This window comes from Cardiocondyla obscurior, linkage group LG03, assembly GCF_019399895.1.
Source record: "Cardiocondyla obscurior isolate alpha-2009 linkage group LG03, Cobs3.1, whole genome shotgun sequence".
NCBI classification, from domain to species: Eukaryota; Metazoa; Arthropoda; class Insecta; order Hymenoptera; family Formicidae; genus Cardiocondyla; species Cardiocondyla obscurior.
This window is the reverse complement of record NC_091866.1, coordinates 1,201,954-1,219,889: the sequence shown is the minus strand read 5'-3', so window position 1 is coordinate 1,219,889 and position 17,936 is coordinate 1,201,954. Positions and strand designations below refer to the sequence as shown.

At 43.5% G+C, this 17,936-nt stretch overlaps 1 protein-coding gene across 2 annotated transcripts in view; it reads right to left on the bottom strand.

Moving 5' to 3' along the window:
* Window positions 1-15,715: 15,715 nt before the first annotated feature.
* The window catches only part of Carpa (Carbonic anhydrase-related protein A), a 116,150-nt gene continuing 113,929 nt past the window's right edge, over window positions 15,716-17,936 (bottom strand). The window contains exons 8-10 of one of the 2 annotated variants that reach the window (XM_070654516.1): window positions 17,805-17,930; window positions 17,269-17,317; window positions 15,716-17,182 (exon numbers count right to left, since the gene is read on the bottom strand). In XM_070654516.1, the coding sequence (XP_070510617.1) occupies window positions 17,118-17,182; window positions 17,269-17,317; window positions 17,805-17,930 (240 nt within the window). In that variant the 3' untranslated portion in view covers window positions 15,716-17,117. The remainder of the gene's footprint in view (window positions 17,183-17,268; window positions 17,318-17,804; window positions 17,931-17,936) is intronic. The other variant, XM_070654517.1, reaches the window with a different exon arrangement.

Here is a 17,936-nt window from a genome sequence, read left to right as displayed (position 1 = left end):
CGACATTCCGGCTCGCAAAACTTCCGCGGAAAACTTGCAGCTCGCTGTCCGAGTCTCGCGAACTGTTTTCGACCTCGACACCGTCGCTCGCGGGCGGAAACGCAGCTACGACGGCACGCGCTGGGGAGAAACACTTCCGCGGTCGTACGGCACGAACGGGAAAGCATCGAACGGGTCCGCGAGTGAATGCAGTCACGTACGCGGAATATTTCCTTTCGGTGACGTAGAAATTCGGGTAAACAGATTCTTTCGGCGGAACTTGCGATCGATAGGTAGGTCGCACCCTCCAACCCCGATCCCGAAACTGTCGCCCTCGAGGGTGACGCAGAACGAAGATGATTATCTTTCAACGTAGAGTATAGAAGCTGAATATAAATAATGCATGTAGTATCTATAAATCATTCTTCATAGGCTCGGGAAAAATTAATTTTATATAAATTTATTATTATTGTTATATTTAATATTATAAATAACGGAAACAATATTGTGCAACAATTGCGAGCTGTTACATAGGGATAGGGAAAGAAACTTAAAAAAGAAAGGAAAGAAAAAAAAAAGTTGCATTTTATAATCTTTATTGTAACGCCATTACATTATATCTGGATACAAAATAACGCAAATCTGGTAACAAATAATAAGAATAAGATGGATCGCGCGCAATATTTCATACGCTTTTCAAGTGACTTCTTTCGAAAACTTTCAATACTATAAATTTTGTCTTGCCTTTCTTTCTTCCACGTCGCAACAAGGTCGAGAGAGCTCAAGCCGCCTTCGTGATCGATCATATAGCTCGCGAGTTCGAGATTTTGTTTTGCCAACGGCGGCGGTGGCTGCTGTCTTGCTGTTTGGATAGCGAAACCGAGAACCGGGCCGAACAGAAAGAGGGTAAGGAAAACGGTCAGAGCGGAACGCGGGGGTCGAGGGGGGCTTGCGTGAGAGCATAGAACGAGGGAGGGTGTCGCGGGCGGGTGCTTCCGAGGGAATGGTAGAGATCGGGGGTCCAGAGCCTCACCCTCCTCGCCTGTCGGAGTCCGGTTGGCGCCGGTTACAGCGGGGATGCAGACAGAAAGACGCCTCGCGTCGTAACCGTGGCGCCGGAGATACTCCTCGACGAGACCGACGGTCGTCACCGATCCCTTTACCTCTCCTCCGATAAAGCTCTGCACGGTCTCTCTTCACCGTCGACGCGTCATCCCTTAGTTTCGCGAATGTCCCCGATGGTACAGTCGCCGGCAAAACGTCATGAATTAGCCTCCACGTGACGTGAGTAATAAATTAATTAGCGCGCCCGACTGTGTCGGTCTCGAAGGGATATCGGGATACTCCCCACCGAGTTGCGTAATCAAGTAGATTTTTTTCGATTAATTTGAGGGGTGACTATTAAATTATTGGGCGTTGCGACGCGTGTTTGGACATTTAATTTTATTATCGGGCACGCCATCGATCGGCCGGAGTAATCTGCTTATTGGACAGACCGAGAGGAAAGTAGAACAGTTTCGAAACAACGTTCTGGTTAAAGTATAGTTCGTGGACTTGGTGACTTTAGATAGGTCTAACTATTCGCGGGATAGAAAGGGCCGCGCGGATGCCGGGTCTCAAGGGAAGAAGAAAAGCTTCTGCAGATCATAACGCGCAACGAGTTCAATCGTTTGAATAATTATTTTATATATACATATATGTATGTGTCTATGCACCTGTCGGAGAGGAGGGGGGTGCGATGCTTTGCAGTCTCAATTCAGCGAAATGTAAATGTGAATTTACTAACTTCGCGCATGAAGTAACACTTCGTAATAACTTCGCGTATCTCTCTCGGGCCCTTATTTGCGTTGGCTTCTATCGCGACGATGACAGAAGCCGTTACTTATACACTAATTTTCATTTTAAAGGCGGCTTTAACGTATGCATTTCGCACCGCGTATCATGTAAATAGCGTGCATTAAGCCGGTTTTAAATTTAGAGCGCGCCTGAAGTATCTTATCTTGTAATACCTCGTGTAATTGCCACCGCGCGTACAGCGTCCTTAATACCCGGTGAATAAACATATATTTATATTATTACGCATCGGCGAAAGAACACGTTTGCTCGCCGCGCATCGCAATGAGTTAGAAGGGACGATCTCAAGACCGCGCGCGGCTTTCATCTAAGTCTAAACGCTCGCTAACTATCTTGACAGCCGCGAACGAAACTTTGACAAATAGATCCGCGAAAGCGGAACTACGGTGCGCCGAACATTTGAAAAAGATCGAGTGGAAATGGAGGAAGCACATCGTAAACGTAGCCCCGGATACTTTATACCTACCTACCCTCTTATATTCCGCGGAGGGGCTCGCTCGCCCGTGTACAGTCTATAACAGAAATTTCAAAACTATATATTATTAGTATCCGGACTGAATATCAGAGATCCGATCGTAACGACGCGCGGGCCAAACAAGGTGGTGCCATTTGCTTTTTTCCGCTTTGTTCCCACGCGAGTCAGACGTCTCCGATATATTCCGCCCTCGCTGTTCTAATTTCACGTCGTACTTTTTTTTTTTTTTCATACATCTCTCTCTCTCGTAACACAAACGATGAATGACACGAACGATCCAGCTCGAAAGGGCGAATGGAAAAAGCGCGTGAAATGGATTACGCTTCTCTGCGAATACAATTTTTAGCAATTTCATCAATAACAAACGATTACCGATGGCGAGCGCGCCTCGGTCCTCCGGCGTGGAATATCCAGCGAGATTATCTCGCCGGCGTAAAATCTACGGGGTCTATTGTACCTTTCATTCAACTGTTTTCCGCAATTTTCTCATGCTTACTCCCGGTTATACACTTCTTTACCGAAACCACGCCGCGCATCTATCTTCTATGCTCCGGCCCCGTCCTTTCTTTTTGACGTTCGCCCGACTCCTCGCTGCTGGTAAAACATGCATACATTTCCGACGGTTTTAAACCGGCGGCTGGTCTGCGTTCCGCCGGACGGATATCTCTGAATTATTAACGAGGCGTCGTTGAATCATGTATACGAGCTGCTTGTACGAGGATTCTTAATACCGGCGCGATTGTTTCACATTTATCGCGTGCGAATGTGCAACGACAAACCCCGGATCACGCACCTGCGTCGCGCTGTACCTTTCATCTTTGTTCTCGCGCCCGCCTCGATACTTATTACCTAGCCTGTATATAGCGAAGCTGATATACACCAAGTGAGAATCAATTAAACTGTCAGAAGTCTTATCGTAAAATCCCGGTTGATTTATTTAATGAAACGGCTGCGTTTTGAAATTTTACGAGTCTATAATATATAGGTATGTATTTTACGGGAATTAATTGAAAATATAATTCACACAAAGATGTATAAGAGGCACTTGAGCCACTACGGTTCATTTTACAGTCTTATAGATAACTTTATTTGTAGCCGACATGCGTTTCGCGTTATTTATAATAAAAAAGAAAAAAAAACGCGGTCGTATATAAAGTTATAAAAATCGTGCTTGATTAAAAGGCGGTAACTATGTCCTACTTCCACCTGCATTTACGACGCGTAAACGGCGCAGTAAATTTTTCCACAAGCATAAATTTAGAATTTCGCAGAGTAGCAACGCTCGCATTATGCGGCTCATATATCGTCCAATTTGAATGAGCTCGCTGATACTTGTTCGTCTGCCTCGTTGAAATTTTAAAGAGCGACTTGCTCGTTTGCGCGCGACTCTGCCTCGGCTTAATCTAATGAACGCAATTAATACGACATATTAAAGCGCGCCAAAGTTTTCCGACGTCTCGCGGTAAACGTTTCCCGCCGTGAGCTGTGCCCCGAGAAAAAAAGGACAGCGTTTCATATTTTTTACGACGCAAGGGGATACGTATTTAATGCGAAGACACCATGTACGCGTCCGGGCTCTCGTAAGCAATAAAAACGTGAAATATTACCAGTTACGAAACATGACGCTAACGGCGGTGCGGCGCGAACGTTTTTTCGTGGCGCAATTAAACGCGCGATAATAAGCGCCGCTTGATTATCATGCCGGAAACGTGACTTTTTGGATTTTCGAAACTGCTGTCGGAACGGACGGAGCGTCAGCACGTGTAGGTATTAGTTTGAGTGATGAGGCAGAAAAGCGATAGAAGGAAAGAGAGAGAGAGAGAATGAGAGAGAGAGAGAGAGAGAGCGGAAAGAGGTAGAGAACAAGGGGGAGGGAAAAGGGGAACGAAGGGTAACGAGGGTTAAAGTGCGAGTACTCGTCAATTATGAAACGCTTCTCTCCATCGAGGGAAATTGCGCCCTATTAAGGAAAGTACTACGTGTCCGAGCGAAATTTTCGGCCGCTATTATCATTGAGAATAAAAACAACCGAGGGGGTGAGGGAGCGTACAATGGTTGCGGAATAAATCGCCGGTTTGCACGCAGAGAGACAAAGCGATACCCTAACAGTATTAATAAAATTATGATCCCCGGACCGAGGCAAATGAGTCACGTGAGGGCGAACGCCGCAAGCGATTTATCGCGCTCTTCTCAGCGACGGGGGGGTTAGTCTCCGTGTATCGTGCAATGAACGCGATAAGAACATGTTGGTGTTTAGTTGCACGACGCGACATGATTTCGTCTTTGCTTCATTACCGGGACTTCATTACTGTAATAGCGAAACAGTGTTCCAGCGCTCGACGGTAGCGTCGCTAATATGACAAGATTCTACCTGCCGCTCTTCGGACTCCATTTGATTATCGCACAATGGCTCTCGTCGCGCACAAACGCATCTGGAAACAGCAGACTTTCTCGGAAAGTATGCGGCGCGGCGGTGGCGGCAGGTTTCCCGAAAGTTACTTCCATCCGGAGAATCGTGATTTACATATGAAACGCGAGTAGACGGCGAAAGAGCGCGCGGGCATATAAATACGTTTTACCGTTCGTGCGTATTGTGCGTAGCCTAAAAATTTTACTCGCATTGTCACCCGTCGATGCTCGCGCGGAATATTTCATCCCGGCACCGGCCGTCGCGCTCTCGAAAGTCCGCCGTTACCTTTTTTCCCCGTCCGAAACTTTCACGCGCGCTTTATACGAAATTGATGAACTAAGGAAGAAGTATTTTATGCCGGTGCTCTTTATACCGCGCGCGGTGGTATCGCGGACTTGGTTGCGGAGATATATAGCCGAGCGCAGGAACCTCCGGAGCACGTTCGCGAGTTTTTGTTCGTTAACCGGAAGCGGAGTTTCGCATGGTCCGCGAACGAATAATGATGTACGGCGAGGAAAGACGCGGCTTATAACGCATGTGTGAAATAAAATATAAACTCTAGATTCGTCTCTGCATTTCCGCGACGCTTTTCAGGCCTGAGATATCGGAAATTCATTCCGCCGATGTAGGTACACATTTACTCGCGCGTGTATATATTACGAAACGACTGGAAGTATATCTGTACGTTTTCATTTCGCGCCGTTGTGCATTTCGCGATTTCTATAATGGCCCGAAAGGTACTGATTACACTTGGATATTTGAGACACTTCTATCTCGTGTTGCACACGATGGCCACTCCGGGCGGTACGCTTCGTATGTCACTTTCAATGATACTTGGACGACACTTATTCGTGCCGCGATGCAACTTCTCTGACCTGGAGAGAAAATTAGCCTCCGACGAAAATCGATTAGCTTGACCGGCCACCGGCTTTAAAAGTAATTTTGAATTATCCGTCGGTGCAAATACGCTTCGCGCGGTCGAATAGCGATAAGAGAACTCCCGGCCATCGAATGGCCGAAGCTTTAGGACCTTTTTCAGGAAGGAAAAACTACGTCGGTTCGTAAAAGCGGCTCGAAGCCCGGGCGCTTTCCAATGACACACGGGTCGTCCCGCTTCGGCAAGCACCGAAGTGTGATAACACCATGAAACTTTTACGGGTAAATAAAGACCAATACACGAAACAACGTGGCTATCGTAAAATTTTTACGGGCCGGAAGGGCGTTCCGCTTCTTTTCTTTGTTTTTTTTTCTCTCTCTCTCTCTCTCTCTTTTTTCCTCCCCTTCATGAACTCCCTTAGTCGGAAAAATATCTCGACGCCGCAATATTCCGAGAAGCCAGCATCCGCAATCGCGCGTTGTTATATTCCTTTTATTGTTCTGTCTTTTTCGTTCAATAAATAGTTTTACGGTGCACGGACATTATTAGACTTCATCAACTTTTTCAGTTCCGATTTTGTTCGATTTTCATTGCAACAGTATACCGCTCGCGCGGTTATGCAAGGAATATAGATAAGTTTATTTTTAAAAGAAGTTTTCTTTTAGGGAATTGTATTTAGTATCTGTGAATATGCTATTATGAGTAAAAATAAATATAATTTTAATATTTCATATTAATTAGGTAGAAATATTACTGCTGACAATGACGAGATAAATATATTGTTTTAGACCTTATTTAATTTTAATATTATTTTGTATTTTATATAAAATTCAATATATAATTCAAGTATCTTTTCATATACATTACTTTATTTAATACAAAATTAATATGACACCTAATAGAAAACATTTATCTTGTTATTGTCAGCAGTAGTTCGTCGTTTTATATATAAATGCGTATAATTTCCCTTTAGAATTAGAGAACTCCGAAACTATATCAGAAATTTTCGCGACGTCAAGGTTGGCTCGAAACTTACCGTGAAGTTCCCTCGAAGTTTAATGCAAACCTTACAAAACATTCTTGTATTACCATTCCGTATCGCGCGATTTAATATTGAAAATCAAAGGATTAAGTTTCGCTGAAATAGAAAAGGAATAAGTAAGGAGATCTTGCTTTTTAATTAGCCGGGAAAATTCGCTCAAGGGAGCTGCCGAAGTTTCGGGGGGGGCGAAACGCCCCTGTATTACTCGTTTGTATCACGCAAATACGGGCTCGGGGGCGCGCCGTATAATAAACTAGCCGCTATAGGATTTCGATCGCTCTAGAGCACGACCGGGTCCGGGCACAAAGGCGGCATTCTCGGACAAGAAAGCGGTGTATATACGAGACAGGAAGAGAGAGAAGACGGAGAAGGACGTGGCCCGGGGGAAAGGGGGAGAACGAAGGGCGCGCGAATTGCAGCCCCGAGAGCGCTCTCCGAACACACAATAAAACCCCATCGATTTTCACTTAGAGAAAACTCGGGCAGTTGCTTTTACATTTATTCGAGTTATCTTGGTTTGTCATTCGGCGGAGAAGCCAATGCATCGAATGCGAGACGGAGAAAAACCGCACTTTCCGTTACGATTTTCATCCGCCCCCGCCGCCACCCCGGATCCACCGCGTTTCATCCCTTAACCTGAAGGGCGACGTTGCTCATTGGCGCCCTTATCGCGCGCCTTATCATCGCGTTATTTATTATTGCCGACGGGGGTGGGGGGGAGAAGGGAGTACATTAAATTTCCATTACCTTCCTTAAGCACGACCGGGGGCGAGAATTCGATTGGTAATTTATGCCTTCCCTTTGGATAGCGAACGCCTAACTGGCGCGTGCAGTTACCTCGGGATGAGTTAATGCTCCGTAAAAATTGGTATTACCGTTCCCTTAGGGAGTTACAAATAATACAATACTTTTCGACGATACGACGATAGCTGTGTTTGATTTAATTTTCATATTCGTTATTTCGCTTACGCATCCCCGTGTAATCTGCATTATAATCTTCTATTAAACTCTTTGTAATAATCGGTGTAACATTGTGTAACGCTCGCGTGCGCTCTTACATATATCACAAAAGCTGATATAGCGATATTTGTAGCTATTGTTTGTTGGAGGAGTAGCGAAAGCGGAACAGTGCGCAACTGGAATCTCGCTTGCCAATCAATGGCGTTCACAATCAATATGATTGGTCATGTGGTGGAGATAAAATTGAGCACATTCATCAAGCCTTAGTCAGACTGATGGCCGTAAACATGTTCCGGTTTTGTGACAAGTCTGGGTATCAAACAATTTATGCAGCCGTCGAACGTGAGCGGAATCGAACGGGCGACCGGCCTGTCAAAGATCTCATTCGGCTTATGTTAAAATAAAAATGGAACTTAATCTGTTCGATGTCAGGCAGAAATTTATCGTTCGTTTCGTACGGGCCGCCTAAACTGACGTTGCCGTCGTTGCGGGATAACATTTCGATTTCGCCCGCATTTAACGGAATTGCGCCAGATATATATTAATATTACAAATACAACGCGCGGCTCGGAAGTTTAAACCGTCCAATTTCGTATCCATTACAAATATTTTGAAATTTTATCAACGACGGTAAAATTCCATCTCGCGTGACCCGAGCGCGAAAACGGGATACTTTTATTATTTTTAGTCACGATTAAACGGATTCATTAAACAGCGCAATTCTCCGTGACGCACCTTGTAATTGCGCAAACGTACAGGTTGAGTTATTAAGCTTTGAATTACGAAGTTAATGAACAGACGATTATTAAAACTGTCGCTATCTGCGATGCGTTCCGCCAAGCACACAGCTCTCTCGCCGGATAGTTAATGAAATTATTTGGGAGGTATTCCGGATTATCTGTTTCGGGCTCACTGAGCACTTAGTGCTACATGCGTGCGACACCTCGTATATACCGCGTAAAGAATAACGTTCGCGCGATTCACGGCGTTTTGCGTAAATACAGAGCGTTGTGTGTCAAATAAGCAGTCGAAATTAACGCGCGTCTAACAAACGGCGCTTTTAACGATTTAACAGATACGTTAATTGTATTTGATTTTGTCGCCGAAGGTACGAGTACAAATTGCATTTCGCGCACAACTTTTGGTAATTGTAAAAAAAAGTTGTATTATTATTGCGGCTCCCGCATGCTCGCGCACGAGTCGCTTTACCTAATTTCGCGGCCATAAGTATAAACAATTTCATTTACTCTCCCATGTTAAAATTTGTTAATGTATCGCTCATTAGGCCGTAATGAAGAGTAAATAGAGTTTGCTCTACCCTTATAGTCGGACGACAAAAAAGGACCGTAACAGAATCACCGAGGCATGCGAGCCTCGTGATGCATCGAGCGCGCATGTAGCGAAAATAGGCGGGGGAGAAAGTTAAGTTTGTTCCACTTTTATCACGTTGCCGTCGCGCCGGAGTCTGCTCTCCGGCAGCTTCGTTCCCGGTAAATTCAATAACGTTAGAATATTTCTGATTATTTAGATTAGAACCGTCCGCGGGCCCCTCCGCCGCCGCCTCGAGGGTATCCGCGCGCATTATTTTTCCCCGCGACCGGAATAAAATATACTCCCTTTAACGCAGTTATGCAAACCAGCGCCGTCAAATGTGCCTTCTGCGAGAACTGCGATCGATATTGGGCGCCAACGTTGCATGAATATAGAGAAAGTTGTATTATCGGAAAGTTATCTTATTTCTCGTTGGAAATCTTTGGCCTGCGCACGTAGAAACTTTGGAAATTACGCGCGCATCAAAGATTATCGAATTATCGAATTACTTGTCAAAATTTAAGGGAGTTTTGAGCAGTTAAAATTGATCGAGCCTTTTTTTTTCGACATGTAATCATTTTCCGCAACGAGACTCCGTATATTCGCAGGTCGACTCGGTAATTTTGCGAAGATCCGCGCGTCGCATGTCACGTGGCAACAAAACGGCAAACGTAATATCGTCCAGCTGGCTCGCGCTCTTCTTATTTTTATAAAATATTCACGCGAACGTAGGTTGCGAAGGAAACAAGTGGGGTGGGCAGAAGCTGATATCGTAAAGTTTACTGTGCAAGGAGCGAAAAGAATGGTGGGCAAGGGACAGGCGAGAGGAGGGCGAGGGCGATTCTGAAGCGATCGTAAGGGCGGAAATGAATTTGAAATTTCTCATCGTAAGTTCCTTCATTTTCTCTCCTCCGGACTCATCCTCACGCAGTCCACGTTCCGGCACGTGTTTCGCAAAAACTTTCAAGTATTTTGTTGTTTTTTTTTTTTTCTTTGTTTTTTTCTTTGTGAAAGTTGCGCCTTGCCGGATATCCCCTTTTCCCTTCGATTTCTGTTAAATTCATGACCGTCACCACGTCTCTTCGTACTTTTCGTTCTGATAAATTTTCGATTCCAAAATTCGCGTGTTTCATTGTTAACGGTAACAATGAGACACACGTGTCAGCATCGCGTATGTAAGACCTACCCGTGTAATTCTATAATCGTTCCATTGTCTCTCCCGTCCATTGTATCTCCGTTTCCTTGGCGAGACGCTCGACCAATTAAGCCTGCATAATTAATTATGCGGGTGATTACTGATTGCGTGCATCCCATGCCGTTGCGCGTATCCCGTTGAGTGTCATTGCAATTCCGAGATCCCGCGAGATCAATTCCGGCGTAATCAACGAGCTCGTAAAAACCAGCCGTTTAAACGGAAGTATATCATTTTTACAATCGATCAGTCGCGGTGTCGAAGAAGGTGTGAGTATTCGAAAAGCGATCTTTCATGCGTTTACGTTTGACGTTCGTCGAGTGTTTTCCATCGCGTGTCGATTCATCCGTTCGTGTTCCGCACGTCGGGCTGATTGCGAACGTCCTCGGCGGCTGTCTACTTTATTAAATTATCTCGAGTGACAAATGTGACATGGACAATGTTAATTGGCCTACAAGCGACATGCATAAAGGTTATATCAGGAGGCTATTATTGCCAGCCGCGTGAAACGTTAGTTTGGTTAGTCAAATCGGTTGCGTTATCAGGTTCCATTCCGATTCCACTCTGACTTTTAAACACCGACGTGTGTAAGACTAGGTGAAAATAATCGACGAGTTATGCCTTACATTATTACTGTGTCATTAATGCGTTAGAGATAAAAATTTGTTAATTAAAGGACGAGGAGAGACGCGTGGCATACGTAATGAATAAAGGAGAAAATAGAAAAAAAAAAATCGCAAATAAAATGTCACAGATTTTTTTCTCGACGTTAGAGAGCGGATTAGAGGGAGGATATTACGTGTTTCGAGGGAAAGCACTGACCGCGATAATTATGTATGCAGCTGAGCGAGGTCGCCGTGGTGTAAAATTCAAGGGGTATGACATGGGTATCAGGTGCGGCAGGACGATGAAAAGGATATAAAGCCTTTCAGCTCGCCGTAGGATTGTTCGGATGTGGTAAGTCCGTTATGGAGGTTTGCTCCTTTTCACGATTCCGAGGTAAAATCGTTTTGCCGGCCGCCATTGTACGGCGGATAAGCCGATTCCTCGTCATCGAATGGAAACGATTTGGTGTCCTGGTGTGTTCGTGAGCGTATCGCAATGGCCGTAAGAAATTCGAAGGACGACTGAATCACACCTTTATTATACTACATCACCGGCGGCGAATCGGAAAAATACGGCGGATTTGCATTTTTCTCGGCAATAGCGAGGACGGAATCCGGCGACGACGACGGATTTTAAATTTATGATTCCCGTAATGACATATTTCCATTTAATCGACAGACTACGTCGGTCATCGCGAAAAAAATCCGATCATTATACAGCGAAATATACGGATCTGCAATTTAATCACATTCCTTCGTTCTCGATATAAATCATAATCGCCCGGGGAAGTGACGCTGAATAAAATAATTCGGCGAAATATCGGTCTCATCGCATGTATCGACACGTAAATGTGTAATTTGTAGTTAAAACTGTATAATATCCATCGACGTAAATTAAATCGTAAATGCGTTTTATTAGCACGCCATTGCAACGCGATCATCAGTTGTGCGACTGCATGCGCTCTGTTAGGCAAATTAATAATCGCCCACTGTTTCAAGGGTTTCAACGAACAGACAGCCGTAATAAATACCGAATCCGGAAAAGCGTAATTACGCGCAACACTCGCGCTATTTGGCTTTTAAACTCATCGCGCGGATGCTACGTGTCAATATTACGTCTTTATTATAAATCATGTGATTTTATTCATTTCAATTCGCAGCATCTCTTGAAGCTATATTTACGTCAGCAATGAGCAGGCTGAAATTGTTTTCTGCTGTTAATTCCGTGCTAATTAGATCAAAAGTTTTTTTTTATTTCATTTTTTTTTATTTTTGATATTGAAATTATTTACACACAAAGACGATTAAATGATATTTGAACGTTTACATTAACATTAAGCAGCGAATTATTTTCCGCTGGGATAACAGATCGGATTTTCGCGAATTCCTCGCCGTGATCCGTATGTAGTCTCTTTCGCCGTTCGTGATCTCTTCTTAATGCGGGACCGCGCCACCTCCATCTCTCAAGTCGCGATCTACTGCGCGGCAATCTGTGTCTCGTCCGTGCGCGTGCCGGTTCGCCTGTGTGAACCTTCGCCCGTCGACGCGCGGACTAACGCACGTGTGAGATGAGGTAATAAAAATATTACGAGGACCTCTAATCTTTCTCGTATAATGGTATCCATAATTCCTCGACGCGCTGTGGAGTCATGATCGGGCCTCCCCCTCGCCATTCCACCCTCCCCGGTCACCGCTATTCATCCCCCGTAACCACCTTCGCCGGCCACGGGTAGATGGTTTCCCGATCTTCGTCTCTTCTCACACCGTTCCGGCCTCATCTATCGGCGGCAGGCATAAAGGAAGGCGCCGATAAGTTTTAACGCCGTTGCCTCCCTTCGATTATCTTTTTCGGACGATCTACCTGATCCCTTGTCCCTGCTGCCCTCCCGAAACTATTCATCTCTCTATTTTCACGAGTCTGCTCGCAAATTAAAGCTTTCCCCACCCCCGTTTACGACGACACGATCGACGCTAAGGCCGCGATTTTTAACGACGAACAACTGCCCGTTATCTGTTCAACCGCCGTTCATTTCGTTATGATATACATATATACATATATATAATGCGATCGGTTAATTTTTACAACCACTTATTCGGAAATTTCAAGAACGTTTATTTCTTCAATCTATGAAAAATTATAGCCGTAATGAAATTATCGCAGTGATAACTTTAATACGAAATCTATAGCTCGTTGACTGAAATGTAGCGCGTCAAATTTATTATTTCTTTTTTTAGAGCAACAAGACATTATAATTCAATTGTGAAAAAACTCCATAAAGCTATACATTAATGCGTTTATAAAAGTTTCAGCTTCTCTTGCATTTGCTGGTTATTCGCATGAGAATAAGTTTTAACATGAGAGTCGACATCGGTAATAACTATGTTATATAAAACAAAATAATAACAGTTTCTGCAGAACTTTCCGTATATATGTAAATAAAAATATAATGCCGGTATTCACGAAAGCTCGTGGAAATTCATGCGAAAACGTTCTTTTTTTTATCTCTTTAAAGAATAAACTAGAAAAAGATTTATTAGAAGCTGAAATTATCAATTAATCGTTTTTTGTGGATATCATCGCGATCACATTCCTGTATCGCTAAAATCCAGTCTTATCGTTTTTTCTTAAAAATTCGGGAGGGAATGAGAAAGAGAGAAAGAGAAAGGGCAGATGTTAACTTCTGCACTACTTCGCATCAGCGGAATAAACGTGGCATACTGTAATAGCTGTTGCATGCACGGGCTAAAGCAGTTTCCGCCAAATGAACTTGCATTCAACTTTCGGTTATTATTTCCTAACTTTCGTCCCGTTTCTAAAACGGCATTCTGCGGTTCAACGGCCGAGTGCTTCCTTGAAGGGAAACGTCTGATTAAATTGGCACTGGTACGTGTTTGATACGCGTTTCGTCGATACACTTAGGATACTTAAGCTTCGAGGAAAATTGGTTCATATTTATATGTGGCGTGTCCCGATCGAGTTCGAAGTTTCGAATTGCAAACGTAAGTTATACGGGGCGCGCGCGCTTTTTCATCGTGATATACTATAAAATGTGTAAACCGATATATGCGGACGTAGCTTATGCATCGCTTTGTACAGATTTCATTAACAACGAATCACTCGATGTAAATAAATATGCGCCGTCCATCGCAAATGACATAAATGTTTGACTGGACGTAACGTGAATGCTCACAATTTAAAATAATATAGGAAAAAGAAAAGAGAGAAAGAGAGAGAGAAAGAGAAAGAGAGAGATTCAAATAGAATTTTTGTCGAAGAGAAGTGAATTCGAAAAAGTTCAAGGAACGGGGGGAAAAAGCGCAGTTACATGATAGCCTGTATATTGAATATAGCACCCATAAACGTGGCCGTCGATACTGATTTTGCAAAACCCACCGCGATATCGTATTCATACAACGTTACGTGTGTATGCGTGTGTGCGTTGCACGGAATCTAAAAATAAGGGGGTGGCGCTTAGTCACGAAGCCGCCGTCGAGAGAACACGGCAACGAACGGTGGACGATAAGGAGGCAAAGGAGGATGAAACTTGTACTCGTGGGAATCCGAAATCACGTTCTTAATTTCCATAAAAGAGTGCAGGGACTGCGCGCCCACCCCTTGCTCTTCACCTACCCTCTCAATCGAGAATGTCGCGTGGCGCGCCCCTCGTCCCTCTTCCTCCTTTATCTCTCAAAGGAGCTTTGAGCGCGGTAAGCATATCTCTCAGCATCCTTTTACCCTCGGCTGCACGCGACGAGTCAACTACTCAGCACATTCTCGGCGAATTCGCCGTCCCTTAAATTCGCTGCATTCGTTTAGGCTGACACACGCGAATGCGCCCGACGGTATCGCAGTGAGAATGTTTGACCAAAAAATCGCTCGCGCAGCCAAAGCGGATTGCTGCTTCACGGATGAGACACCAGCCGTATGGTAATTCAAGAGATTCTCGAAGTATACGCTAATCTTAATGCAAATCGGATAATACTTAAGCTCGACGCAACGGTCTTTCCTTTATTATTCGGTCGTATTGCATGATTTCATTTTAAATTTAATTTAAAAGAACTTGTACCGTAGGAGTAGTAGTTATTCACGATCAATTATCGAGCGAATTATTTTCGATGTAAACAACTATTTAACGTAATCATTGGCACTCGAGTTTCAAAGATCACGAGGTGAATAATTGGCCACGCGGTGAGGCAAATTACAAACTAAATGATTTCATTAAGCCGGTGTGTATGTGTGCTGCATGTAGCCGCGCTCGGGTCTTTCCACGATCGTGATTAAATTATAATATCGCCACGGTATATGGACGCGAAGCGTGACGTTAACGGTGAAGAATATTGCGCCTTGACGGGCAATCAGTTTCTCTCGCATATAAATTATTCCGCAAATTGATAAAATAGGATCCACTTACCTTCGTCTCGGGAGGAAAAGACGGAGAAGGGAGAGAAGCGACCCGCGAAAGTTGCTCGCCATTACTGCCGTAGATAATTAATTAAGGATGAAACGTGGTCTCACAGGCCGAGGCATGAACTCTGGGCCAGTGTTCAACCCAGTTTTGTCCCAGATAATTTGTCAGCACGCTCGAATTTTTGGATCGACCGTAGTCCCGATGCTCGAGAGCGCGAAACTTTCGTGAGTGCCGTTGGAACTTTACCTTACCCTTGACGCACGTCGGTGAAGAAATTTGTAATACCTAACTTTGAGGGGGCGTGCTGAATCGAACTTTCTCTCCTAAGCGACTCTCTGCATGCTTCGGCGATTAGCGGGTTATTGGAATTTATTAATTTACACCTACGGTGTTTTTTTCCGCGTAACATTGATGTACGATACCGCGTAAATTATTCCGTGGATATATCGCTGAACGTACATACATACAATCAAATGTAGAACAGTAAAGTCTCGGAAAGGAATATGCGGAGGAATCAATATAAAAATAAAAGGAAGACATTAGAATCGATGCATCAAATAAAAAAAAAAAAAGAAAAAGGATAGAAACTTATCGATCGCTGTTACTGTACAATATAACGTTGCCTTTATTATTACCGTTTTTTACTTATTAACCACAATCGTTAAACGTTCATCTTTTCATATGATACAATTTTATTTACTATACACACGCTTTTTTTTTTTCACCCTAGGAGCTTTGCCTCCCGCTGCTTAACGTCTAGTAGGTAATGTCTGTTCGTGTACATTTTCTGTGTTTTTATATACAAAAGCGCCGGATTATTCGTCCATCGGCTAAGCTAACGGAGAGCCAGCGTTCTCTTCCGCGCGATTGATCTACCACATGACTTCATCCTAATCTCTTCCTCTTCCGAACCATTCCTTCTTTATTATCCTACTCCTCTCTATCCCGCAGCTATTACGAAATTGCTCTCCGCCTCTTCTCCTCCACCTCTTCCGCCAACGAGATACCGGCTATTTCTTCTTCTGTATCTTCTACCGAGATCCATCACGATCGTCCCGCTTCTTCCCGCACTTCCGCTTCATTTCCCCCCATCCCATTTTCCCACCCCCGTTTCGTAATGGTTTTCGCTTTACATCGTTCATGTCGTATCGCCATTGGCTCCGAAGTAATTGACAAAAACCTGTCAAATAACTCGACTCGATTCACAGACTCACCAGCGGAATTAATAATTCATTCAAACACGCATTTTATTCTCGCGATTTTTCATGTGAAAACATATTGATCGTACATAGTTTTATCAACGATGGGCATTTTAAAAAAGTTTCCTTATCTTAAAAGACGCCTATTATTTCACTATTAGGAATCATCCATTATCTGAAAGTGCTATTGTCCATTTTACAAAATTATATGTATATATGTGCATATATATATACATACATGTGTATATATAAACACATTGCAATTTATAATAGCGTGTACTATTTTAAGTAGCGCCCATCCTTGATAATGTTATAGTCTTTAATGCGTAAACTTACAAACAGCATTAAACGAAAATCTGTATCCCAGCAAGACACTTAAAGCTCCTTTGATCACTCATGTTACGAGAATCGCGTTAGTGCTGTGGCACAACACACGCACAACTTCGTTCTCGCTACTCCGGAGAATAAAACCAAATTCGATTGACGTTGCGAGCCTTATCTACAAATTATATGCGGTATATAATTTGCAGATAATTATGTACATATTACTTCTGCATGACATAGCGGTTACACTGTAATTGTTCGTCCAGAGTTAACGCGGCATTCGTTTTGCGTCGATTCACAACCGTACTCGAAACTTGTTGTTCCGTCGCCGTTCGGACTGCTGCAGTAGAATTTCTTCGTTTCCCCGTTAGAAATTAGTTCCATCGGCATCCTTCTTCTTCTCCTCTTTCGCGCGTCACTCACTCCGTTTCGGATCTTTAGAAAAAAAGTCTCCTCTCGTGGTTCTGCCGCGGGGTGGTCTCAGACTACGTTGTGCGATAGGGAACCGTCGTCCCGCCACGTGTTGGCTGGAAGGAAAAAGTCATCTTTTCAAATTCTCATCGAGACGATCCCTTTGCGGTGAGGCACGAAGTTTAGGGGCTCCAGGAGCCTGGCTAACATCGTGTGTTACCTCTATAATGCATGTCCTGCGCCATCGACGGACACTTGGCGTTTCCTCGCTGCCGGAATAACACAGAAAGTGCATTTAAGTTACAGTTCCGCTAAAAATACTTACGAGATTGATTCTTTTATGATCAATCAAGGTATTATATTCATAGGAAAAACTACATTTTTAATTAACCCTTTTTTTCTAGATAAGAAAAATGAATGAAATTAAATACTGAAACAATCTATTTATAAAATACTAAAAATGTAGAACATCTAAATGTTATAAAACTTATTATAATTTTGTAAAGTAGTAAAATATATATACAGATTTATATATATAAATATAATTTAAAATTATTTTATATATATTTATATATATATAAAATAATCCTGAAAATAAATTTAGATTTGCTTTCTTATAAAATCTCTCTTTTAAAAGTCTTTCGATAGATACGTTAGTAGTATACGATATTAGATTCACCGTAATATGACAATTATCCTGATTGACACACTTCTTTGCGGGAAGTATCGAATGATATAATCGCAGCGCTATATTACCTTGGCAAAATCGATATTCGTTCGCACGGTTCTGTAATGAAGACCCTGCAGCGGTCTGGAATTGTTACCGAGAGGCGCTTTCGGTGTGCTGGATGGGCCCTGCATTAATTTCCTTAGGGCGTACAGCTAATA